Source organism: Lutra lutra, chromosome X (genome assembly GCF_902655055.1).
Source record: "Lutra lutra chromosome X, mLutLut1.2, whole genome shotgun sequence".
Classification (NCBI taxonomy): domain Eukaryota; kingdom Metazoa; phylum Chordata; class Mammalia; order Carnivora; family Mustelidae; genus Lutra; species Lutra lutra.
In genome coordinates, this window is record NC_062296.1 from 57779560 (window position 1) to 57806131 (window position 26572).

The 26572-nt window shown below is 46.4% G+C and overlaps 1 protein-coding gene across 2 annotated transcripts in view; it reads left to right on the plus strand.

Annotated features, from left to right (window-relative positions):
• Positions 1-3538: 3538 nt before the first annotated feature.
• The window catches only part of SYN1 (synapsin I), a 47429-nt gene continuing 24395 nt past the window's right edge, over positions 3539-26572 (plus strand). For both annotated transcript variants that reach the window (XM_047715008.1, XM_047715009.1), the window contains exons 1-5: positions 3539-4104; positions 15576-15633; positions 15736-15827; positions 19097-19253; positions 19429-19518. In XM_047715008.1, the coding sequence (XP_047570964.1) occupies positions 3728-4104; positions 15576-15633; positions 15736-15827; positions 19097-19253; positions 19429-19518 (774 nt within the window). In that variant the 5' untranslated portion in view covers positions 3539-3727. The remainder of the gene's footprint in view (positions 4105-15575; positions 15634-15735; positions 15828-19096; positions 19254-19428; positions 19519-26572) is intronic.

Here is a 26572-nt window from a genome sequence, read left to right on the forward strand (position 1 = left end):
ATACTAACAATAGCGCTGGACCTCATGGAGAATAGAGGAGTCAGAACAGCACGTGTCTCCACAGTGAGGGGAACAAACCCAGACACTAATGCTGTTAGCATTTGCTCATTCAGTGCTGCACTAATTAGCATTTACTGAATGCTTAGCCCCTCATGATGAGACAAATCACAAGAATCATCATAGTTATGGTATTAGCTAATACTTAGAGAGTACTTACTGTGTGCCTGGTAGTGTTTTAGGTCGCACAGCATGAATTCATTTACTCCACAACAAGCCTATGAGGGTCGCTATTATCATTATTCCCATTTATAGAAGAGTAAACCGAGGCACAGAACGGTAGCAGGCTGGACATTTGAAGCATGACGTGTGGTGTGAGAGGAGGGACCCCTCTGTGGAAGGGTTCAGTTGGGAGATGAGTGACACCTGGATTCTGTCAGGGTGCTCACTTCTCTGGGTCGATTCCCCCCATAAAATAGGTCAGTTGATGGGTTAAAGTAAAGACAAAGTGGACTTTTGGGTCATCGTGGGAAGAACGAGCTGAAAGGGAGTGACTCTGGTTGCCTACTAGAGGGTATGAGAGGTATGAGAGGTATGAGAGAGAAACGTGTCTATAAGACAGTGGAACTTTGGGCATCATGAAACATATCTTTGTGTATGTGTGATATGCAGACCAATAGGTCTGTGCAAGAATTAAGGATGCATTGAGTGTATGTGGAGTGCATGTAAAGTTACACCCATATGTGTGCCATAACAATCTGAGTTATAGGTGTGTGTGTGTGTGCACGTGCCCACATGTACATGTGCGTTGAGGTGTCATGGACATATATGTGTGTGAGTTATAAACGTGGGTACAACACTGATTACAAACATATGTCAAGGGTGTGTGTTTGAGAGTCATGGTTCACCAATGCACGCAAAGAAAATCATTCCTGGAGCCCCTTCTATTTGTTCATTCCTGCTAGAGAAGATGGAGACAGTGCAGAGAAGCCCTACCTCTGCATCAGAGAGCTGAGACACTCCTAAGGGGAAATCCTCATTCTTCTGCAAAACAATCTCCAAAACATTAATTTCTGGAAACCGAGCCACCTGGAGAAAGAGAACAATGCTGGGGGCCATGAGTCCTAGAAACGTGGGAATAGGAGCCCTGAGAAGAGGCATTCTGGAAACAGATTCCTAAGGGGAGCAAGATAGGTCTATAAGACTTGCAGATGCTCCTGTCCCCCAGAGAGGGCACCATGGGTCCAGCACAGCTTGTTTACTTCAGTTACTGAGCAAAAAACTAAGCACATACTTCTAAATGTTGAACAATATGTGATTCATGGTAGTTCCCCATCTGGGCAACACTGGGATGCAGAACACCTGAGACAGCATCCACGAAAGAGAGGGAAAGAATGGCCAAAGCAAAGGCCTTGGAGGTAGGACTGAAGCTGCCTGGCATGGAGGAGGGAGTAGAGAATGGTTTGTAAGTATTGGACTTGAGGACTGGAGAGGCTAGGGGAAGAGGGGATGGAATCTGAGTCCTGGGGATCCTGGCCAAAGATGATCCTTGAGAGAGAGGTAAAGGACATTACTGGCAGAAGTCACAGCACATGCAAAAATATAGAGGTTGTCTCCTACCCCACCCCTCCCACACCCTTAGAGATGGGTCAAGTGATCATCTTAACAGATGAGGAAACCAAGTCTCAGTGGGGATAAGTCACTTTCCCAGGGGTATGGTGGAAACCTAGTTTGAACTTTAAGCACTCTGACTCTAGACTCCACACCTTTACTACCTTGTTTAAACAGGCCAAGGACTTAATGCATAAAGAATGAACAAATGAATAAATGGATGATTCACCTGAAAATCCTGCAGTCAGAGAGACTCCAAATCTGCCTTTTTCTTACCGTACCTTCTTTTACCTCACTTGTTCCACCAACATCACTCACTATGGCCCACAAGGACCTGCTCAGTGTGGTCCCTGCTAACCTCTCTGACCCCATCTCCTGCCACAACCCCCCCAACATACACACACACTCACGTTGTTTCAGCCATACTGACACCACTTTCTAGCACGTTCTTTTTTTTTTTTAAATGCATGGATCACAAAGTGAACATGAATTGGAGCTCCTGGATTCCTTCATTTGTAAAATGGGAATGTTTCCCACCCCATTGTATTGTTGTGAGGGTTGGATGAAATAATACATGTAAACAGCTTAGTTGGATGCTGTCAACAAATGATTGTTTTTAAATAGATTCACACTTTCATTGTAGTCAGGATCTTAAAGGAGCTGACAGGGTGGCTTCCACAGCCCCCGCTGCCTGGACTATCAAGGTCATTTGCTCATGTGGCAAACATCATTTGGCACCTACTGTGTGCATACCCTAGGATGGGTCTGCCTCTGTCTGTGGAAAGTTCTCTGGTGCGGGGGAGACAGCCATGGGCACTGATGATACCAGATGGTTATGGTGGGTTTTGGCTTTTCCAGGGCAGAGCAATGGGGGCCTACAGAATGAGTCTGTGTGTGTGTAGGGCCTGGGTTGGAGGGACAGAGATGGACACACATCAGGTCTGGAGCTTCAGGGAATGTGTCTTTGTGGCAGATCTAGGTTTATCGTGATCATCTGTGGGTATGTGATTTGTCTGGGTGTGCATGTTCATGTGAGTTTCCTTGGGTCTCTGTGTGTAGGTGTGGTGCTTCTGTGTGTGTGTGTGTGTGTGTGTGTGTGTGTGTGTATGTGAGTGTGTGTATGTGTAGGCATATGCGTGCATGCATGCATGCCCACGTGTGTTACCCTGGGCATCTGTATAGATACCTAGATCAGTGTGATCTCTGTCTATACGTGCCTCTGTGTGTTTCTTTTACTTTTGTTTGTGTCTATATGTATCTCCACGTGTGTGTCATTCCTCTGTGCCTCCAAGCCCCAGCAACCCAGGGCAAGGCTGTGTACCCCGCCCAGGTGTCCAAGTCTGCCTGTCTGATGCTGTCTATGCCACCCCCGCACCCTCTCTCTGCCTAGCTGAGCCCGTAGGATATGGGAAATTGAGCTCCCCTTACAGGGTACTGCTTGTGACCCCCATCTGTCGCGGTGAGGAGGTTATTTTTCTACTTTTGAGTCTCTGCGTGTGCCTCTATTCCCCCCACGCCCCACATGACTTCTGTGGTGAATATCAACACTAGAAACTTGAGTATCTGCAGAGAATCCTGCGTGTGGGTGCGTCTGGGTGTGAAGACCAGAATGAGGCGGCGTGGGGGGTCTTGCCTGACCACTCACCCCGACCCTCCCGAGAAATATCTACCCCGCCCCCACCCCCCAAATTGCGCATCCCCAATCGGACGAGGGGGAGGGGAAACAGGATGCGGCGTGGCGCGTGCGCACTGCCGCCTTCAGCACCAGGGACAGCTCCTTCGCCCCCGCCTGCCGGCGCGTGCCACCGCCTCCCCAGCACTGAAGGCGCGCTGACGTCACTCGCCGTTCCTCCCCAAACTCCCCTTCCCGGTCGCCTTGGTCGCGTCCGCGCCGCCGCCGGCCCAGCTGGACAGCACCACGAGGGGCGCGAGATAGGGGGGTACGGGCGCGACCAACCGCGCTGCGGCGGCGGCGACTCAGCGCTACCTCAGTCTGCAGCGGGCAACCGAAGAGTCGCGTCGTGCCTGAGAGCGCAGCAGAGCTCCTGGGCCCCGCGCGGTCCGCCCCCGCGGCTCCTGATCAGACTGCTCCTAGGACCCCCTGCCCCGCGCCGCAGCCATGAACTACCTGCGGCGCCGCCTGTCGGACAGCAACTTCATGGCCAATCTGCCAAATGGGTACATGACAGACCTGCAGCGCCCGCAGCCACCCCCGCCGCCGCCGGCTGCCCCCAGCCCCGGAGCCACGCCCGGTCCCGCGACTGCCACTGCCGAGAGGGCCTCCGCGTCTGCCCCTGTGGCCTCTCCGGCTGCCCCTAGTCCTGGGTCTTCGGGGGGTGGTGGCTTCTTCTCGTCTCTGTCCAACGCGGTCAAGCAGACCACGGCGGCCGCGGCGGCCACCTTCAGCGAGCAGGTGGGCGGCGGCTCTGGGGGCGCAGGTCGTGGGGGCGCTGCCGCCAGGGTGCTGCTGGTCATCGACGAGCCCCACACCGACTGGTAAGCCACTGCCGCGGACGTCTTCCCGCGGGCCTGGGTCCCCAGATCGTTCCACGACGAACACTTACCAAGCACGGCTTGTGTGCCAGGCACCTGGCCCCCTAGCCTAAACCCTTTTCCTTTAAATTATTATACCGTGTGCATCCTCTGTGTCCCGCCCTTGCCCCCCACCCGGCCTTCTCGATCCATACAGGGAGCAGTTATCTGGCGCCTGCTGTGTAACTCCTTCCCGAAAGACTTGGCTTTAGGATATCCTGTGAGCGTTCTGGAGCCTAATGTGCCTTGCCGCCCACCCCCCCAACCCTCACCCCAAAGGCCTTGTCCTTTAATGGATCTTGTTAGCATTTATCAAGTACCTGCAGTGTGCCTTCTCTGGGAATCCTTCCCCAAAGCCTTTGGCTTCCCTGAATTTTGTGAACATTCATTGAGAGTTTGCTATGTGTCTTGTCCCCCTCAAGTCTTGCCCTAAGGCCTTCTCTCTAACAGATCTTGTGAGCATGTATCCAGAGTGTGGTATGTGCCCCATCCCAACCCTCCCCCCAAAGACCTTTCAAGCTATTCAGTGAACGTGGATTGCCTGCTGTGTATCCCATCCCCTCTTCTCCCCGAAAGTGTTGCCTTTAATGGATCCTGTGAGCCTTTATTGAATGCCTTCTGTGTGTTCCAACTCTAAGTCCCCTCTCCAAGAGCTTATTTCTCCAAAGCACCTAGAAAACATTTACTAAGTGCCTGGTGTATGCCCTATCTCCAAACCCCTTTCTCAAACGTATTTTGCTCAAATGGGTCCCATGAGCATTTTTGAGCCTCTGTGTGTGACTCATCTTCAGACTCTCCCCAAAATCATTTTCCTCCAATGGATCTAGAAAGCATTTATTGAGGGCCTTGTTTATTCTCCATTCTCAGGCTACTCCAAAGGCCTTTCCTTTGGTGAACCCACCTAGAATTTATTCCCTGCCTGCTGCGTGAGCCTACTCGAAAGCTTCTTTCCTCCAGTGTATTCAGCAAGCATTTATTGAGTGCCTGCTGTTTACCCCATCCCCAAACCCTTTCCCCAGTGACATCAGTCTGCATGTGTTCTGCATGACCCAACCTTAGACCTTCTCCATAAAGACTTGTCTCCAGTTAATACAGTGATCAAATATCTAATACTTGGTGTGTGCACCATTTCAATCCTCTTTCCAGAGGCCTTTTCTTTTTACTCACCCCTTGGAGCGTTTGAGGAGGACCACCGTGTGCCTGATTCTATGCCCTCACCACAAGAGCCTTTCCTTTCATGGATGGAGGATCAAGCTTACATAGATCAGGCTTCTGCAGCCCCATTCCCCTTCCCTGAAGACTTTTCCTCCAGTGGATCCAGTGATTGTATGCCTACCCCTAGCCCACCCTCCAACAAAGACCTTTTCTTTTAATGGATCCAGTGAGCATCCATTTTTGTACTGTCTGCCAGGTGCTTGATTCTAATCACCTTCCCCCAGAGACCTTTTCTTCCCATGGCTCCTGTGAGCATTTATGGAGTGCTGTCTGTGTGCTCTATGTTCACACCTCCTTCCCAGTGGGTCCGGTAAGCACATATGCAGTGCCTGCTGTGTGCAGGGAGTAGACACCTCTTCCTTACCCCTAGAAGAAACTGTGCCAGTCATAAAGCCTCTCCCTAGGGTGCTTTTTTTTTTATTAATCTAGAGCCCAGTTAATAAGGATTACCCTTTTTCCACCCCCCTCAATGTCCCTAGGATTCCCTCTCCCAATCTTAAGTCTGTACCCCCAAAGGTCTTTCTTCTACTTAAGCCAGTAAACACTTACTTGAGTTCCTACTATATAAGGGCCATTCTCAATGCCTTCTTTTCCAAGTCTGAAAGTTACTGTCCTTTCTCAAGATCTCTCTCTCCAGGAGTCTACTTCAACCTAAATTTATTGAGTACCAGCTTTTTACTGTTTAGATCGCTCCTCCCCCGCTGCCTTTACCTAGCAGCCTTTCTCTCTATTCAGAGCCGTTTATTCACTCTATAGGTATTTACTGCATAGTTTCCATGTGTCAGAGTGTGAGAAGCATCCATTTAGCATTACTACGTACTAGGAAGATCCCTCCTCAGTTCCCCTTCCTTTTAACCCCAACCACCGGCTGGATTCTCTACACCCTTTTCTCCATTCAACCCCACAATTGTTTAATAAACACTTACTATATACCAAGGTCCCCATATTCAGTGCCTCTTTCCCTCACCCTCTTGAAGCTCTAATTCCCCCTTTGACAATCCTCATCTGACCTTTGACTCTATGCAATCTGGAAAGTTCACAATGTGCACCTACCGTATTCTGGCTAGGTCCCCTCACTCCCTTCGTAGCCATCTTCCCAACTGCTTCCCCCCACCAATTAATCCAAAAAGCATTTGTTAATCTCTGACTGTATTCTTTTCAAACAACCACCTCCTTTTCTCCATCAATCCATAAAACAGTTCTTGAACACTTGCTGTAATTCCTTCACCAACATCCCCTCACACAGGAGCCATCTTCTTGGCTAAATTTGCTCCATTGAAGTCAACAAACGTTAATGGGGCCCCTGCTGTATACCGGTAGCCACTCTCCTTTAGACTTCCCTTCCCCACTCCCACAGTCCAGGAAGTTCCTTTGCTGCATTTTCCTTTAGTCCAGCAAACATTTATTAATTATCTACGGAATACTGACAAGACCCTCCCCCTTTCCATAATTACAACTCCAATGTTTTCCATTGTTTTCGAAGTTGTCCGGCAAGCATTTATTGAGCACCTGTTAAATTCAGTGAAAGATTCTTCCCTTCTCTTCCTGCATCTCAGAAACCCCCCCTTTATCCAGCTGCTCTAGTCTTTTCTTCTGGTCAATCTAGCAAATGTTTACTTAGTGTCTACTATAGTTGGGGTGCGATGGACAAAGGGAGAGGATTTGTATACTCACAGCAGGCTCAGCGTGGGGAACAGAGACCTCTGCATCACCTGCCTACAGATACTGCAATTACCATCCAGGCTTTGGGGATTTCAGCCTGGAATAGAGGAGGAGTTGTGCAGACTCCATAATGGATTGTACTCCTGGATAGAGTCTGACACCTTTTTCAACAAATCTCACCACTCTCACCCTTTCCTGGGTCTCAGGTCCTCTGTGGCGCACACTTGCAAACTCTGAGTTAAGAATCATCTCCCCCTTTTAGAGATAATGTAGCCAAGTGTTTGGTTCAAACTGCAGGTCACCTACTGGCTTGTAACCAGGATTTCGTTTTCTTCATGCAGTAGTATAAATGAAAATAGAATCTGACAAGAAATATATGACACATAGTAAGTGGGATTATTACCATTTAGTGGAACTGTTACTCCAGGAAATATAATCAGTAATGTATGCCATATATTACATGTGGCATATGCTCTATCATACATTTGCTATATAATAGGTTTATAGTACATAATACATATATATATACATATGTGTGTTTTTCTTTGTGAAATGGAAGAAAATAGAATAGAAAATATCAGACTCCGTTGCACATAGTAAAGGTAATCATTTACTGAAAGTTTCATTCCAGTTCTATAGATATGTCTATGTACCTTCTAGGTACATACTTAGTATGTAATATGTAATATATGATATATTACATAAGGCACACTATATTATATTTGCTGTGTAACAGTAGAGGTGTCATATAACATATATTACATATATAGGGTAGGTTATTATGTATCTATGTATACAGTGGGTTATATAAACTATATCTCTTCTTGTGGCTTCTTTTCTTAGACTTCCCTGGAAGCAGGCCCTGAGACTCTGAGGTTTGTGTGCAGATTTACTGGGGAGAGCTCTTGGGAACAACACCTGTTGCGGGGGAGGAGTGAGGGAAGCAGGATTTAGTGGAGGGAAAGGTTGAGCTATGATGCAGCCACAACAGAAGCCTCAGCCAACGCTTGGGGGGAGCTAGAGAGCTAAGATGACCCTTCAGAGAGACCTTCATGGGGGGGGGGGGGTGGTGTCCAAGCTTTTGTATTCTTACATCAGTCAATCATTAGGCATGGGCTGCCCCCAGGAGGGAGGCCTTTTCTTGGGGAAGGCAGACCCCTGCTGAAGAAGGCAGTTCCCAGTGAGGGACTCCCAGTGAGCACCGTGAGCCTTCAGCAGCAAATCTCCCCGGAAGTTGGGAACTAGATAGGAAGGCGTGAAGGTGAGCCGCATGGCAGGGTCGGGGGGAGCAAATGGGAGTGGGGGAAGATCTGAAGGGAGCACAGAGTCCACTCCTTATACTGCTCAGATTCACTTCTTAGATTAAGTTAATCGCCCCATCTGGGCACAGCATCTCCAGGATTGTGATTGGTCAGATTTTCGGGGGGGGGGGAAGCTTGAAAGAGAACGGGTTAGTAGCCTCCACTGCTGTAGAAATAAATGATCTGCTTCTTCCGTTTCCTTCTTCTACCATACATTCTAGATTCCCCTCCCCCTCAGCTAGCGCCTCTCTTGGTCTCTGTGGCTTACCTGATGAGTGATCCATTCCCTCATCCTTGAGGGATCCCTGAGCCCTTGGTCCCCATGCCCTTCTCAGGCTGTGGCCACTGTCCTTGTTCATTTCCCTGCAGAGCTGTGCAAGGAGTACCCACCCACAGACAGCCAAGAAGATTGCCTGTGTGCCAAACACATCTCTCCCCACCCCCTGCTCTTGCCGTGTAATAACAACCCCACCTCTTCCTGATGTTCAAGGCCACATACCCCTGTGAAGATAGTGATTTATTCCTCTTCATATTCATTGGCGTGTGAAACCTAGGAGTCCAGGTGGCATCCGTAGCTTTGAATGTAATAGGATTCTTGCTGTGTCCCCTGGTAATGGTGTTCCCCCTTGGAGAACCAGGACCTCTAACCTTGCAGAGCCTTGAGGGAGCAGGAAGCACCCGTTCCAAAAGTGGATCACTGGGACTGATGGTAAGCTGGGCCCCTCCTACTTTCTCCTCCGAGTTCCCAGACCCGTATGTTCTACCTATTGGGAACACAGCGCAAAGAATGGGCCACTGATTTTGGGTGCTTTGGAGGACGGTGCCCCATTCTTTCACAGTATCATGTTCAAGCTAGCATCTTTGCCCTGGCTGCAAGCTGTTCCAGGCCAGCAGCTCCTGGGTGCTGTGATGTATAACATCATCAATCAACTCCAAGGTCATGGGCCTGCTTCAGGACGTCCTTTGCTATCAAGTGTGTCCTTCCATTTGATGCAGCGTTATGAGGGATCTCATACCGGTGGCTGCAACATTGGGTAAGCCCTCGGGCAGTGATACTGGCTATGACCCTGCGGTCGGGAAAGGCAAACCCCCCACATGCAATATTCCTGTCAAAATGAATCCTTCGTCTTTCCAGGGTGGATGGAGCCCAATGGAGTCAGCCCGCCATCAAGTGGCTAGCTAGGCTTCTTAAGGGATAGGGACGGTGCCGTGTCACGGGCTCAGTGTTGGTCTCTGCTGCTGAAAAATTGGACCTCAAGCAATAATGCCATTGGCCCCACTTAGAGCCACTCTCTCTGCTTGTCTTGCTACTTCATTCATGGGCCCATCTGCTCGCACTGGGGTGGCCGACTTGAGAGGCTGCCTGACATCATCAGGCTGACTCATTCCGTCTACCTGGTTGTTTAGTGCCTCTTCCATTGTGGATGCTGTCTGGTGGGTGTTAACACACAATGCACAGATCTTCGCTCCTCACTTTTTGCCCACTCCCATGTCCACCCACGTTTCTGTGCCCCAGACCTTCTTGTCCTGATCTTCTTTTTTTAAAGTTTTTATTTAAATTCCAGCTAGTTAACACACAGTGTGATATTAGTGTCAGGTCTACAGTCTAGTGAGTCAGCACTTCCTTACGTGGCCCGGTGCCCATCGTCTATTTCACCCTTGCCCTCCCACCCCTGTAACCATCAGTTTGTTCTCTATAGTTAAGAGTCTGTATCTTGGTTTGCCTCCCCCCCTTTTACACTTTGCTCATTTGTTGTGTTTCTTAAATTCCGCCTAGGAGTGAGATCATATGGTATTTGTCTTTTTCCACTGACTTACTTTACTTAGCATAATACTCCTTGTCTTGATCTCCTAATATTTTTCCTTCAAGGCCTCCGATCAGCCAAGCCACCCACCATGACCCACCAGTGAATGTATATTCTAATCGTGGGCCATTTCCCTTTCCTTGCTAAGTAGATTACCGGGGACCCAGCCAAAACTCTGCCTGTTGGGAGCTCTGCCACTGTCTTCCACAACCACCCTGAGTGGGGCTATGACACAGCCTCTGTCCCTTTTTGGCTTCTCCCCACACACCAAGCCGGTCCATTTGTGAACCAAGCTGAGGCTTTTTCTCCCTTTTTTAGCCACTGGCTGTGAGGGGTCCCCTTGGTGAGCTGAGAGAGACACCGGGGCACCAGGGTGGGTGACACGGGCATCGGGATAACCTGTTCAGTTAGCTTGCTCAGTCCTGCTTGAGCCTGATCCCAGCTGCTGGGTCCACGTGACGTTATTATTTGATGGGCCCGGTCGGACCCAGCTCACGAGGGGCACCCAGAGGCACAATCGCTTGGTGCCCCCATAGCCATGCATTCTGTCTCTTCCAGAGCCTGGTAGGGGACCAGAAAGTGGTTCTCAAGAGTCACGTGATTCTCTGCTGCAGATGGCCTGGCCTTGCTCCAGAACCCCCAAGGTCCTCCCACTCACACTTCCCATAAGCTCCACATTGCATCTTTTCCCACTACTGGCTTATCCGGTGTCATAGGATCTGCGGGGTCATATGGCCTAAGTGGAAAGATGGCTGGCACCGTGGTCTGGCCCTCCTGTGGATCCCTTTCTGCTCTGGCCCCTGTTCAGGGAGGGCAGCCTAATGCTCCCCCTGAAATAGGAATCAGAGTAGTATCTTCAGGTGCGGGATAGGCTGCTTCTAGAACCTGACAATGCTTACCAAGTGCTGTGCGCTTTTCCTCTTGGCGGGAGGAGCAAGATGTGACGCTTTGCCCTATTATTTGGAGGGGGCTGTCCTGGGCCTGCCTTGGGTCATTGGACCCCTGGAACTTTTACTAATGTTCCGGGCCCCTGAGTCTTTGTAGTGTTCATCTCCTGCCCTCTGGAGAGCATACATCTTAGCCAGACAACGTGCTACTCATCCCTTGCTTGTCTTGCCCAGTCAATAAGATGCCATTGATAGAGTGGTCCAGTGTGACATCCTGGGGGATGTCCAGATGGCCCAGTGCCTTTGGACCATAGAATGACACACGGTAAGAAACACAGCATGACCCCATGGCAAGACCTTCAACAGATATTCCTGTCAGTCCCATGTGAACGTGAAAGGTCACTGATCCTCTCTTCTGATCAGAATAGAAGAGTGCATTCAGGAAGTCAGCGGCTACCTACTGGACCCGAGTTCTGCTCTGACAATGGCAGCCTGTCCAGTATAGCTGCTTCCCTTAGGGATACTGCTTGGTTGAGCTTGCAAGAGTCTACAGACATTCTCCAGGAGCCGAACTTGTCCATTCAATGGGAGATATGATGGGACTAACACCCCTGCATCCCTTAGATCTTTCAAAGTAGCGCTAGTTTCCACCATCACCCTTGGGATAGATATAATCTTAGCTAGGATTTGCTGATTTGATCGGGGGGGCGGGGGTATAGTTCTAGAAGCGTCCATTTGGACCTTCCCACCACAATAGCTCTTACCCCGCAAACCAAGGAACCCACGTAGTGGTTCTGACAACTACAGATATGTCCAGTTTAATTATGCATTTGCAGACTGGAGAAGTGACCATGGGTGGACCTGTGGACCCAGGGGACCCACTGTGAACAGGACCTGGGACAGGACTTCAGTTACCACCTTCCCACTACTGTGCTTCTCAGCCCGGCTGGTGCCACTCTTGCCAGCATATTCCTTATTGATTTTGTAAGTTGGGTAGATCCTCTGGCCCTTCCCATAGAACAGAGTCAGCTGATGAGTTTCCTAGACTCATGTAGCATAACTTCTCTAACATGTCTGCTTCTTTGAGTCCTTTGATCCTTTCTTCCACAGTCCGCCATGGAAGATTTGGCATTTCTGCTTCACTTGGTGTGGGCCACTGTTTTCTCCAAACCTCCACAAGTCATCCAACGGTCCTTGCCAGGGTTTCCAGTTCTGGGTCCCGGGAGAGTGCTCCAACTTCATGTTCCACCTCCTTGGTTCATTGTCCTTAGGACCCAGCTTGCATACTTTTACATCTCTTGTTAGTACACACTGGCCAGATTTTTCAGCTTCTGTATACTGTTTTCTTCCTTTGCAAATGTACCTCTCCAATCAGATGTACTAGGATTTGACCCTGCTTATTGGTCTGGTTGCTAAGAGGGGAGGGATGGAGGTTGTGAAAGGGGCAAGCATTGTTTTAAAATGCACCTGCTGGGACGCCTGGGTGGCTCAGTTGGTTGAGCAGCTGCCTTCGGCTCAGGTCATGGTCCCGGCGTCCTGGGATCGAGTCCCACATCGGGCTCCTTGCTCATCAGGGAGCCTGCTTCCCCCTCTGCCTCTGCCTGCCATTCTGTCTGCCTGTGCTTGCTCTCTCTCCCTCTCTCTCTCTCTGACAAATAAATAAAAATCTTTAAAAAAAAAAATAAATAAATAAAATGCACCTGCTTCCTTCAAGGCCTCTGTATTACCTTCAAGCAGAGGGAAGGTCTATATTCTAACAAGGAGGAGAAGCCTACCTCTGCAGGCCCAGTCGGTTCAGGTGAAGCAATACGGTTAAGGTATTACATGCATCTTCCCAGATATCCCCATCCCGAGTCTAAGGGCTTCACTCTTGGCCTATTAGGGCCCTGATCATGACATAAGAGATGTGCTAGGCCTGAGAATTCAACCTCCTCTGAAGTTTTGTTACACTTAGGATCATGCCCTAAGTCCCTGGTCTTCCCCACTGCCTGCCCTCCAGTTGCAGAGGATTAGGGTTTCCTTAAATGTAACCAAGGGGATTCTCTGGCTTCCACATTTTGCTTTGGATTAGCGATCACTCACCCTGAACATATCCCATCTTTCTTCAGCTAATCCATCATTGGTGTTTAGCAAACAGTCACCGGAGTCTGCTGAACATTTCCCCCAGGCCTCTAGAGTACCAGGGACATTTCACCAACTGGTGCACTCCCTTCTGCCAGGATCTCATTACAGTTGACCCTCAGTAAAAGTTACTGATACCCCCACACCCTGGGGTGTGCCACACTGTAATTCGTGTGCTCATGAGAATGAACTCCACACTGCCTCTTTTCCCACCACAGACACATCCAGTATCATGGAATATGCCAGAACATAAGGGTGTGAGTGGTATCCTGCTGCTACCACAGCCCAGACCTGCGGCAGAGTGTGTTATGTGGCTACAGTATGTGGGTGGCTCTCCGTGCCCCCCCCAACAAAGGAGGGTTCCTCCTTGCCTGCTGGCTGCTGGATGACCCAATTCCAGAACGGCATTAGAGTCTTTTTTGTGGTTTGACATCTCTGGCACACTGGTTTAGGCTGGGTTCTCTGGGATCGGATTTCAAGGCAGGCATTTGTATGCAGGAGGCTTGCTGGGAGTGCCTTTAGGATCAACCCGTGTAAGAAATGCAGGGTTCGGCAGAGGGGGCAGCTGGTCCACAAGGCAGCTGCATCAGAGACTGACTAGGGGGAACCCCTGTGGGTGGGATGGTCCTTCAGAGTCAGCCTATACTGAGGCCAAGAGGCTAGCCTTTGTACTCACCCATGGACCAGAGAGAAGACACGGGTTGCCTAAAGTAGGTCTAACCTTGGCTAAGGCAATTCTCTATGAGAGAAGACAGTTCCCAGTGGGACATAGCCCTAAGATGTCACCAGCTGACACTCAGGGTGCATTGGCTGTGAAGAGGCCATCTGAGCAGAGCACCACAGTATTCACTATACTTAGGGTCAAAAAAGTTTGAAATATGGGGCTCCTGGGTGGCTCAGTCAGTTAAGCATCTGCCTTCAGCTCAGGTCATGATTCTGGGGGTCCTGGGATCGAGCCCTGCATGGGGCTCCCTGCTCGGTGCGGAGCCTGCTTCTCCCTCTCCTCCCCACTCGTCTTCTCCCTCTCTCTCTCTCTCTCTCAAATAAATTAAATGAAATCTTTTTTAAAACTTTGAAATACAGGGGTGCCTGGGTGGCTCAGTGGGTTAAGCCGCTGCCTTCGGCTCAGGTCATGATCTCAGAGTCCTGGGATTGAGCCCCGCATCGGGCTCTCTGCTCAGCAGGGAGCCTGCTTCCTCCTCTCTCTCTGCCTGCCTCTCTGCCTGCTTGTGATCTCTCTGTCAAATAAATAAATAAAATCTTTAAAAAAAAAACTTTGAAATACAGTGATAGAGTCTACACACATCATTATTTTACAAATGAAAAAATGTGCCAGTCTCAGAGAAATTCTCCTCCAACGCTTGTGAGGGGACAGTGTCAGTAATGGAGTGTGCTTGTGAGAGAGAGGGAGGGAGAGGGAGAGGAGAAAATGGCTGTGCTTGGGGTCTTTGGGGTTTGTCCATGAAGTCTGTAGGGCCCATTTATGTTGGGTGGGTGTCTGTGTCAGAGACAAGCCTGGGAGTGCCTCCTTTCCTCATCCCTCTTGAGTGAGACCCCTGACTGGAGATGAGTTTCTGCGTGTAGAGAAGCCTGTTGGGTAGGAATCCTGGGCCTGGGGTAGGATGCCACTGGAAACCCAGCCTGGCCCAGGGATAATGAGGTGGGAGTTCACGCTGCACTCCTGGCTGGCTTCCCCTCGCACTCCCCTAGCTGGCTGGCTGCCAGCCACATCCCTCCCTATGCCCATCATTGCTGCCCCCCCCAACCCCCCCCCCCCCCCGCTGGGCCGCTTCCAGTAGAACCACCACCAGCCTGCATCCCTTGATCTGCTCCTCTTTTATCTAGTCGCCCACCCATAGTTGGGTCCCTCAAAGCACTCAGGCACACGTGGACAAGTGTGATCCTCCATGGGGAAGGGCCAGGGCGCAGAGAGATCCTTCAGGACGCACAAGCAGACACAGGCGACTGAGGCATTCCCCAGGCACACTTCATATATACATATTCCCTACGGGTTTTTGGTTTTGTTTGTTTGTTTTGGATTTATTGGTGTTTTGTTTTGTTTCACTTTGTTTTCTTGCCGTTTACAAACCTCCATGCAATTCCAAAGTACATTACCGCTTGCAGAGTGCACTCCTCCTTTGGCAAAGCTTTTTGAAGAAAACATTTCTGGGAGCGGTGTGATGAACAAACAACCCTCTGGGGAATGTCTGCCTGCCGGCTGTGGTTTGAGAACTTCGTTTAGAGTTCACAATGTCCTCTGACATTTACACACCTCCGGAAGGGATCACAACAGAACTTACGGTACCCCAAGCACTGTTGAGCTTTGCAAAGTGTTTCAACAATCACGAAGCACTTTATGGCTCTGAAGGGTAAACGGGTCAAAGGAACTGGCCTGGGTTTTGACCTCCTGAGACTGATGGCTGTGCTCTGCTTTTCCTCTCCAGGGCAAAATACTTCAAAGGGAAGAAGATCCATGGAGAAATTGACATTAAAGTAGAACAGGTTAGTTGGGGCAGATGGATCTGCGGGTCGGCTGTCCAGACCAAAAACTGGATGGTCGTTTTGGTTTGATGGTAAATCACGGATCTTTTTTCTCCTTCCTAGGCTGAATTCTCTGATCTCAACCTTGTGGCTCACGCCAATGGTGGATTCTCTGTGGACATGGAAGTTCTTCGGAACGGGGTGAAGGTTGTGCGGTAAGCAGAGAGGTGAACTTGGTGTTATGGGATAGGCATAAGGACTCCCTTAGAGCCGTGGGAGCGTCACCCCCCTCTCCACCCATCCTCCTGGGAGCAAGAACTTAGGTATGTTACAATAGCCAAGATATGGAAACAACGTAAGTGCTCCACTAGTGAATGAATGGATAAAGAAGATGTAGTGTGTATATACTATGAAATATTTAGGCACGAGAGAGAAGGAAATCCTGCCCTTTGCAACAATGTGAATGGACCTTGAGGACATTATGCTAAGTAAGATAAATCAGAGGGAGAAAGACAAATACTGTATGATATCTCTTGTCTGTGGAATCTAAAAAGAGCCAACCTCATAAAAATAGGGAGTAAAGGGGCGCCTGGGTGGCTCAGTGGGTTAAGCCACTGCCTTCGGCTCAGGTCATGATACCAGGTCCTGGGTTCGAGCCCCGCATCGGGCTTTCTGCTTGGCAGGGAGCCTGCTTCCTCCTCTCTCTCTGCCTGCCTCTCTGCCTACTTGTGATTTCTCTCTGTCAAATAAATAAATAAAATCTTAAAAAAAAATAGGGAGTAAAATGGTGGTTACCGGGGACTGAGGGGTGATAGAATAAAAGAGATGTTTAGGGGCACCTGGGTGGCTCAGTGCGTTGAGCCTCTGCCTTCAGCTCAGGTCATGATCTCAGGGTCCTGGGATGGAGCCCCGCATCGGGCTCTCTGCTCAGCAGAGAGCCTGCTTCTGCCTCTCTCTAAGCCTGCCTCTCTGCCTACTTGTGATCTCTCTCTCCGTCAAATAAATAAATAAAATCTTAAAAAAAATAGAAGAGTTGTTTAAGGGTATAAACCATCAAATAAATAAATAAAATCTTTAAAAAAAATAGAAGAGTTGTTTAAGGGTATAAACCTATACCTGGAAGATAAGTCCTAGAGATCCAATGTACAGTATAGTGAATATAGATAACAATATTGTATCTTTTTTAAAAAGATTTTTATTTATTTATTTGACACAGAGAGAGAGATCACAAGTAGGCAGAGAGGCAGGCAGAGAGAGTGGGAAGCAGGCTTCCCGATGAGCAGAGAGCCTGATGCGGGGCTCGATCCCAGGACCCTGGAATCATGACCTGAGCCAAAGGCAGAAGCTCAATGCACTGAGCCACCCAGGCGCCCCAACTATATTGTATCTTAATTATGGAAGTTATTAAGAGGCCAGATCTTAATTATTCCCACCACAAAAAGGAAGTGATAATTATGTGACATGATAGAAGTGCTAAGTAATGCTACAGTGACAATTCTATTACAATATATAAGTGTGTCTAATTGATATCTTCCAGGTATAGGTTTATACCCTTAAACAACTCTTCTATTTTTTTTAAAGATTTTATTTATTTATTTGATGGTTTATACCCTTAAACAACTCTTCTATTTTTTTTAAGATTTTATTTATTTATTTGACGGAGAGAGAGATCACAAGTAGGCAGAGAGGCAGGCTTAGAGAGAGGCAGAAGCAGGCTCTCCGCTGAGCAGAGAGCCCAATGCGGGGCTCCATCCCAGGACCCTGAGATCATGACCTGAGCTGAAGGCAGAGGCTCAACACACTGAGCCACCCAGGTGCCCCTAAACATCTCTTTTATTCTATCACCCCTCAGATTTTATCCATGGGGTGCCTGGGTGGCTCAGTGGGTTAAAGCCTCTGCCTTCGGCTCAGGTCGTGATTCCAGAGTCCTGGGATCGAGCCCTGAATCGGGCTGTCTGCTTGGCGGGGAGCCTGCTTCCCCCCTCTCTCTGCCTGCCTCTCTGCCTACTTGTGATCTCTGTCAAAAAAAAAAAAAAATCTTAAAAAAAATAAAAAGAAATTAGGGGGGGCGCCTAGGTGACTCAGTCGGATAACCATCTGCCTTCGCATCAGGTCATGATCCCAGAGTCCTGCGATCCAGTCCCATATCAAGCTCCCTGCTTGGCATGAAGCCTGCTTCTCCCTTCCCCACTTCCCCTGCTTGTGTTCCCTCTCTCGCTGTCTCTCTCTGTGTGTCAAATAAATAAATTAAAATCTATATTAAATAAATAAATAAAAAGAAATTAGGGGGGTGCTTGGGTGGCTCAGTTGGTTAAGCGTCTGCCTTCAGCTCAGGTCATGATCCTGGGGTCCTAGGATCGAGTCCTGCATCGGGCTCCCTGCCCAGCCAAGACCTGCTTCTCTCTTTCCCTCTGCTACTCCCCCTGCTTGTGCTCTCTCGTTTTCGTCTCTCTCTGTCATAAATAAATAAAATCTTTTTTTTCCAAGACTTTATTTATTTATTTGACAGGCAGAGATCACAAGTAGGCAGAGAGGCAGGCAGAGAGAGAGGAGGAAACAGGCTCCCTGCTGAGCAGAGAGCACGATGTGGGGCTCGATCCCAAGACCCTGGGATCATGACCTGAACCGAAGGCAGAGGCTTTAACCCACTGAGCCATCCAGGCGCCCCTAAATAAAATCTTTTAAAAAAATAAAACGAGGTACAGAATGTGGGAAGATCGCCTCTCTTCTGCAGAGCCAAGGGTCCTAGCAGACCGCAAGCCAAACTTTTTAGATATTAAATCAGCAAATATTTCTTGAGCATCTACAGTATACCAGCTGCTGCCCTCAGCATTTTACATTCAACAAATATTTACCGAGTGCTGATTGTGCACCTGGACCTGTTGCATGTGCTGAGGACCTGGCAGTTAAGAAAACTGACCCCCCAAAAGAGCCCCTGCTCCCCCCCACCAAAAAAAAAACCCCTCTGCCCTCACAGACCTTGTATTCTACTGTGGGATACATGCAATAAACAAATCAGAAAATGTAAAGTTGCTAAGAAAAAATATATAGCAGCAAAGGGATAAAGGAAACTTTGGACACTGGAGGGGTCTGCAGTTTGGAGGAGGAAGACTGATACTGTGAGAGACATTTTTTAAAAGGTTTTGTTTTTTATTTGCTTGTTTGAGAGAGAGAAAGAGAGAGAGAGCCCGCGCAAGCAAGGGGAGAGGCAGAGGCAGAGGGAGAAGCAGATTCTGCGCTGAGCAGGGAGCTCGCCTGTGCTGCTGGATCCCAGGATCCTGGGATCCCCAGAGAGTGGGAAAGTGTGGAAAGGGTGTTGCTGCGGGAGGAAACAGCTTGCATGTGTGTGCGCGCAGACCTGAGCAACCACTTCGCAATTTCTAGGAGCTGCAGAGATTTCGAGAGGTGGTTTTTGTTCTAAGGGTGGTGGGGAGCTCTGGGGGGGGGGTGCATATCCTCGACACCTCTCCCCCTGCCACCCCAGGTCTCTGAAGCCGGACTTTGTGCTGATCCGCCAGCACGCCTTCAGCATGGCTCGGAACGGAGACTACCGCAGTCTGGTCATCGGGCTGCAGTATGCCGGGATCCCCAGTGTCAACTCTTTGCACTCTGTCTACAACTTCTGCGACAAGCCCTGGGTGGTAAGTGGCGGGAAGGGCGCTGCTGGCGGAGGGACTATCTCCTGTATGCATGCGTGTGGGAGTTCGAGATCCCTGCGATCTTGGGGGGAGTGGGGTGGTGCTCGAAGCTCAGAATCCCAGCTTGGAGACTGTCCCCGCGGAGGGCGTGCTGACCCATCTCTCCTGGCTCTCCCAGTTCGCCCAGATGGTTCGACTGCACAAGAAACTGGGAACAGAGGAATTCCCGCTTATCGATCAGACCTTCTACCCCAATCACAAAGAGATGGTGAGTCTGGGGGCCGTAGGAAGGGCAGGAGGGGAAAGCGTCGTGCCTACTTCGACCTTATTGCCAGGGAACGCATTATCAGCAATGGCGACGGTGTCAGGGAGCGCAGCCAGTGTGTGTGGGGGGGGGGCGCGATGAAGTTGCTTCGCAACCTGGTTTATTAATTGCATGAATTTACTGATGGGCTTACAAGTGTGATTGCAGTCGTTTATCCTGTTTCTTATAGTATCTTTTCTCACCGGTATTAAAAATCAACTTCTACTGTAAACGAACAGAGCTAATGTAATGAATCAGATTATATTACATATAGAAATCAAGTCATGGTTACTTATATTAGCAAATATGCTTCGTGATAGAAATGTCACCCATGTTGCAAATGAGGATTGGCAATGAAAATCATCACTAGCGATGTTACAAATTAAATTGCTTACCAGGAGCAATTGAATTGTGGGTTACTATGATTGTAAAATAAAATCACCAATATTACAACTTATCACTACTACTACAAATTACTGTTATTGCGGCAAATTGTGAGGACCCATGTTATGAATCAAATTGCAGTTCCTTACAGAAATTGAATAATCATTACTAGTGTCATTGAAGATCATAACTCTTATTACAAATTATTATCAATATTACAAATTATGTTCTAATATAAATTATAAGTCTCTGTTTTGAATTATATTATGCTTACTAGAAATTTCATGATCATTGCTAATATCAAATATTATAACTAATATTACAAATTTCTGCCAATGTTACAAATTAAGATTACTAATGTGAATTATGAGTAACTATGTTTTGAATTATCTGGTAGCTTCTAATAGAAATCATCATTAATATGGTTTTAACAACTCCAGTTTATATTATGAATAATTACTAATATTAAAGTTACAAGTACTAATATAATTTATGAGTACCACAGTTATGAATCAAATTTCAATTGCAAATAGAAATTGAACCAGCATTACTGACGCCATCAAACTTTTTTTATAAATTGTTAACAATGTTATAAATTTTGTTTGCTTATATAAATAATCACACCACTTGTGTGAGTTAAATTACAGTTAAATGTCAATATTGACCCAACGTTACCAACTTGGTTAAATAAACATTGGTATCAATATTAAAAATTCTTACCAGCATTACCAATTATGGCCACTGATATAAGTTAACAGTGTTACGAATTAAGTTTTCTTACAGATGAAGATCAAATCATTAGTTCTTAGGAAACCCAATTTGCTTATCATCATTATTATTCATGTTCTTTGAGAGGACATAATAGCTGATCGTGGTTGAGAGCGTGGACTCTGGCCAGAATTTCTATATTGGAATCTGAGACCTACAACTTATTATCTCTCTAACATAGAAAATGTTACTTAATGTTCCGTGCCTCAGTTTACCCACCTGCAAAATGGGGGTAATAATAGGTCCTGCCTCCCAGAGTGGGTGTGAGAATTAAGTTATTTAATGACTGTAGAGTGGTTAGAACAGTGCGTCTGACATATGTTAACTTCTCCCTCAGTGTTAACAAATTTCCCTTCTATTCCTAATTTGTGGTGTATTATTATCATGAAAGGATGTTGAACTTTGTCAAATTTTTTTTCTGTATTTACTGATATGATCGTGTGGGTTTTTTTCTTTTATTGTGTGGATATGGTGTATTATATTACTTGAGTTCCATGCGAGTTGAGGCGCATTGGCATTCCTGGACCATCTCTCACTTGGTCTGGTGTATAATCCTTTTTAGGATTCAGTTTTTAGTATTTTGTTGAGAATTATGGTATCTATAATCAGAAAAGATATTGATCTACTGTTTTCTTATGATGTCTTTGTTTTTGGTATCCGGGTACTAGTAGCCTCACAGAATGAGATGGATAGTGGTCCCTTCTCTTCTATTCTGGGGAAGAGCTGTGGAAGATTAGTGTTAATCTTTTAAATACTTGTAGAATGTGCAGGTGAAGACATCGACATCTAGTCCTGAGCATTTCTTCTTCTTCTTTTTTTTAAGAATTTATTTATTTAGGGTGCCTGGGTGGCTTAGTCAGTTAAACATCTGCCTTCGGTTCAGGTCATGATCCAAGCGTCCAGGAATCGAGCCCCACATCAGGCTCCCTGCTCTCAGGGAGCCTGCTTCTCCCTCTCCCTCTCCCTCTCCCCTCACTTGTGTTCCCTCTCTTGCTCTCTCTCTCTCTGTCAAAGAAATAAATAAATAAGATCTTATTTATTTCTTATTTATATAAGATCTTATTTATTTCCTTGACAGAGAGAGAGAGAGAGAGAAAGAGAGCACACAAGTAAGGGGAGGGGCAGAAGGAGAGGGAGAAGCAGGCTCCCCGCTGAGCAAGGAGCCCAACATGGGGCTTCATCCCAAGACCCTGAGATCATGACCCGAGCCAAAGGTAGATATTTAACCGACTGAGTCACCCAGGCACCCCTTCCTGGCATTTCTTTGCAGGATGTTGTTGTTGTTGTTATTATTATTACTGATTTTGTAGGATTATTCAGATCTTCTAGTTCTTCTTCAGTCAGTTTGGGTAGTTTGTGTCTTTCTAGGAATTTGTTCCCTTCATCTAGGTTTTCTAACTTGTTAGCGTACAGTTGTTCATAGTACTCTCTTCAATTTCTTTTCATTTCTGTAGGGTTAGTAGTTACGTCCCCTCTTTCATTCCTTATTTTAATAATTAGTTTTTTCTCTTATTTTTCTTAATCTAAAGGTTCGTCAATTTTGTTGATTTTTTCAAAGAACCAACTTGTGATTTCATTGATTTTCTCTGTTGTTTTTCTATTCTCTATTTCATTTATTTCCATTCTAATTTTCATTACTTATTTTTTTAAGGATTTTATTTATTTACTTGACAGAGAGAGAGAGAGATCACAAGTAGGCAGAGAAGCAGGCAGAGAGAGAGGGAAGCAGGCTCCCTGCTGAGCAGAGAGCCTGATGCAGGGCTTGATCCCAGGACCCTGAGACCAAGACGTGAGCCAAAAGCAGAAGCTTAACCCTCTGAGCCACCCAGGCGCCACCGCCCCTCATTACTTATTTTTTATTGAAGTATAATTAACATGCAGTGTTATATGTTAGTTTCAGATGTATAATATAATGATTCAACAATTCTGTATCTCTCTCGGTGCTCATCAAAGATAAGTGTACTCTTAATCTCTTTTATCTATTTTGTCCATCCCCCACAACCCACCTTCTCTCTGGAAACCACCAGTTTGTTCTCTGTATTTAAGAATATGGGTTTTTAAAAAATTATGAACAATTTTAAAGATTGTATTTATTTATTTGTCAGAGAAAGAGAGAAAAAGGACAAGCAGGGGGAGTGGCCGGCAGAGGGAGAAGCAGACACCCACCTGAGCAGGGAGCCCAACTCGGGACTCGATCCTAGGACCCTGGGATCATGACCTGAGCCAAAGGCAGATGCTTAAGCAACTGAGCCACTTTTTTCTACCTCTTTTATTCTTGTTTTGTTTCTTATTTTTATTTAAAATCAATTAATTAACATTTAATGTATTATTAGCTTCAGAGGTAGAATTTAGTAATTCATCAGTTGCACATAACACTCAGAGCTCATAACATCAGGTGCCCTCCTTGATGCCCATCACCCAGTTACCCCATCCACACATCCACCTCCCATCTAGCAATCCTGTTTGTTTCCTAGAGTTCAGAGTCTCTTATCATTTGTCTCCCTCTCTGATTTTGTCTTCTTTTTCCCTCCCTTCCCCTAATCCCACATATGAGTGAAATCATATAGTATGTGCCTTTCTCTGACTTATTTCACTTATTATTATCCTCTCTAGCTCTGTCCATGTCTTTGCAAATGGCAAGATTTCATTCTTTTTAATGGTTGAGTAATAGTCCATTGTAAATATATCGCATTTTCTTGATCCATTCATCTATCGATAGACACTTGGGTTGCTTCCATATCTTGGCTATTGCAAATAATGCTGCAATAAGCATAAGGATATATTTTTTTAAAGATTTTATTTATATATTTGATAGACAGAGATTACAAGAAGTCAGAGAGGCAGGCAGGGAGAGAGGAGGAAGCAGGCTCCCCACTGAGCAGAGAGCCCGATGTGGGGCTTGATCCCAGGACCCTGAGACCATGACCTGAGCCGAAGGCAGAGGCTTTAACCCACTGAGCCACCCAGGCGCCCCAGGGATATATATTTTTGAATTAGTGTTTTCCTTTCCTTTGGGTAAATACCCCATAGTGGAATTACTGGATCACATGATAATTCTATTTTTAATTTTTTGAAAAGCCTCCATACTATTTTCCGCAGTGACTGCACCAATTTGCTTTCCCACCAAGAGTACATGAGTGTTCCTTTTTCTCCCCATCCTCGCCAACACTTCTTATTTCTTGTGTTTTATTTTAGCCATTTTGACAGGTGTGAGGTGACATCTCATTCTGGTTTTAATTTGCATTTCCTTGATGATTAATGATGTTGAGCATCTTTTCATGTGTCTGTTGGGCATCTGGATGTTTTCTTTGGAGAAATTTCTATTCAAGTCCTCTGCCCATTTTTAATTAGATTATTTGTGGGCTTTTTAGTGTTGAGCTGTATGAGTTCTTTGTATATTTTGGATATAAACCCCTTATCAGATTAACCCCTACTGATTTGAAAATATCTTCTCCCATTCGGTAGGTTGCCTTTTTGTTTAACTGGTGGTTTCTTTTGATGTACCAAAGATTTTTATTTTGGTGTAGTCCCAGTATTCTAATTTTGCTTTTGTTTCCCTTGCCTGAGGAGACATACCTATAAAAATGTTTCCATGGCTGATGTCAAAGAAATTATTGCCGGTGTATGTCTCTAGGAGTTTTATGGTTTCGAGACTTACATTTAGGTCTTCAATCCATTTTGAGTTTATTTTTGTGCATGGTGTCAGAAAGTGATCCAGTTTCATTCTTTTGCATGTAGCTGTCCAGTTTTGCCAACACCTGTTGTTGAAGAGACTACCTTTTCCCCATTGTGTATTCTTGTCTCCTTTCTCACAGATTAATTGACTGTTTAAGTGTGGGTTTATTCTGGAGTCTCTATTCTTTTCCATTAATCTACATGTCCAGGGGCACCTGGGTGGCTCAGTGGGTTAAAGCCTCTGCCTTCGGCTCAGGTCATGATCCCAGGGTCCTGGAATCGAGCCCCGCATCGGGCTCTCTGCTCAGCAGGGAGCCTGCTTCCTCCTCTCTCCCTCTGCCTGCCTGTCTGCCTACTTGAGATCTCTGTCTGTCAAATAAAATTTAAAAAATCTTTTTAAAAAATAATAATCTACGTGTCCAATTTTGTGCTGGTAGCATACTGTTTTGATTACTGCAGCTCTGTAGTATATCTTCAAATCTGGGATTGTGATACTGTTAGTTTTGGTCTTCTTTTTCAAAATTTCTTTGGCTATTTGGGGTCTCTTGCGGTTCCATACAAATTTTAGGATCATCTGTTCTAGTTTTGTGGAAAATGCTGTTGACATTTTGATGAGGATTACATTAAATTTGTATATTGCTTTGGGTTGTACGGACATTTTAACAATAATGGTTCTCCCAGTCCATGAGTATGGAATACCTTTCCATTTGTTTGTGTCATTTTCAATTTCTCTCATCAGTGTTTTATGGTTTTCAGAGTATGGGTCTTCCATGTCCTTGGTTATGTTTATTTTATTTTATTTTATTACTTTTGATGCAGTTGTAAATGGGATTGTTTGTTAATTTCTCTTAATTAGTTTCTTAGTTTCTCTTTCTGGTACTTCATTGTTAGTGTATAGAAATGCAACAGATTTCTGTATATTAATTTTATATCCTGTAACTTTTCTGAATTCAGTAATCAGTTCTAGAAGTTTTTTGGTGGAATCTTTAGGGCTTTTTATATATAATATCATTTCATCTTCGAACATTGAAAATGTTACTTCTTCCTTACTAATTCAGGTGACTTTTATTTCTTTTACTTGTCTGATTGCTGTGGCTAGGACTTCCAATAGTATGTTGAATAAAAGTGTTGAGAGTGGACGTCCCTATCATGTTCCTGATCTTAGAGGAAAAACTCTCAGTTTTTCCCCATTGAGTAAGATGTTAGTCGTGGACTTTTCATGTAAGGCCTTAATTATGTTGAGGTATGTTCTCTCTGAACCTGCTTTGCTGATGGACCCTGTGCACCTGTTGGGGCCTGCCCTCAATGCTCTGGCAGGCTGTTTGCAACTTTGCCTTAGCCTTTACTTCCCGGTTTTGCAGAGCCTCAAGGTCAGCCAGAGATCCTGAACATGCACACAGCCATGGGCATATTTGTGGTTTTCTAGATTCCTGGGAATTTGTCAGTGTTTTTCAAAGCTCCTATGAAGATCTCCTTACTCAACTTTTCCTGTTAGGTTTTTCGGTCTGCTTGTAATGTTTGTCCTAACTATAATCACTGCCTCCAGCACTTGCTATGCTAAACAATTGCTACTGATTGTTTTTGAAAAAAAACAAAAAACAAAAAAACCAGGGAAAGCTGTTCACACTAGGTGAACTCTGAGTCAAATCAAATAGACAAGCCCTGTGAACTTTAGTTTTCTAGGAAAGTTCCAGACAGGTCAAATGAAGATAGTTCTCTAGGAATGGGACCTTTGGAGGAAATTCCAACCCTGTTCTTCCTCCCGCTCTGGCTGATAGGCTGCTGGTTTTCATCAGGACTACAAGACTATTGATTTTCTTTTTTTTTTTTAAAGATTTTATTTATTCATTTGACAGAGAGAGATCACAAGTAGGCAGAGAGGCAGGCAGAGAGAGAGGAAGAAGCAGGCTTCTGAGCAGAGAGCCCGATGTGGGGCTCGATCCCAGGACCCTGAGATCATGACCTGAGCCGAAGGCAGCGGCTTAACCCGCTGAGCCACCCAGGCGCCCCGGACTATTGATTTTCAAGGCTGTTGTGGAGGTAGGGAGAAGGTGATGGAAACAGAGAAAGTCCGAATGCCACAAAGCATACTGTTCTTACTGAGATTCAGCCACTTTTCTTGAATAGATGCTTCCTGAATTATTATAGCCTTTGGCCAATTTTTAGAGTTCCGAAAAAATTAATTTTGACA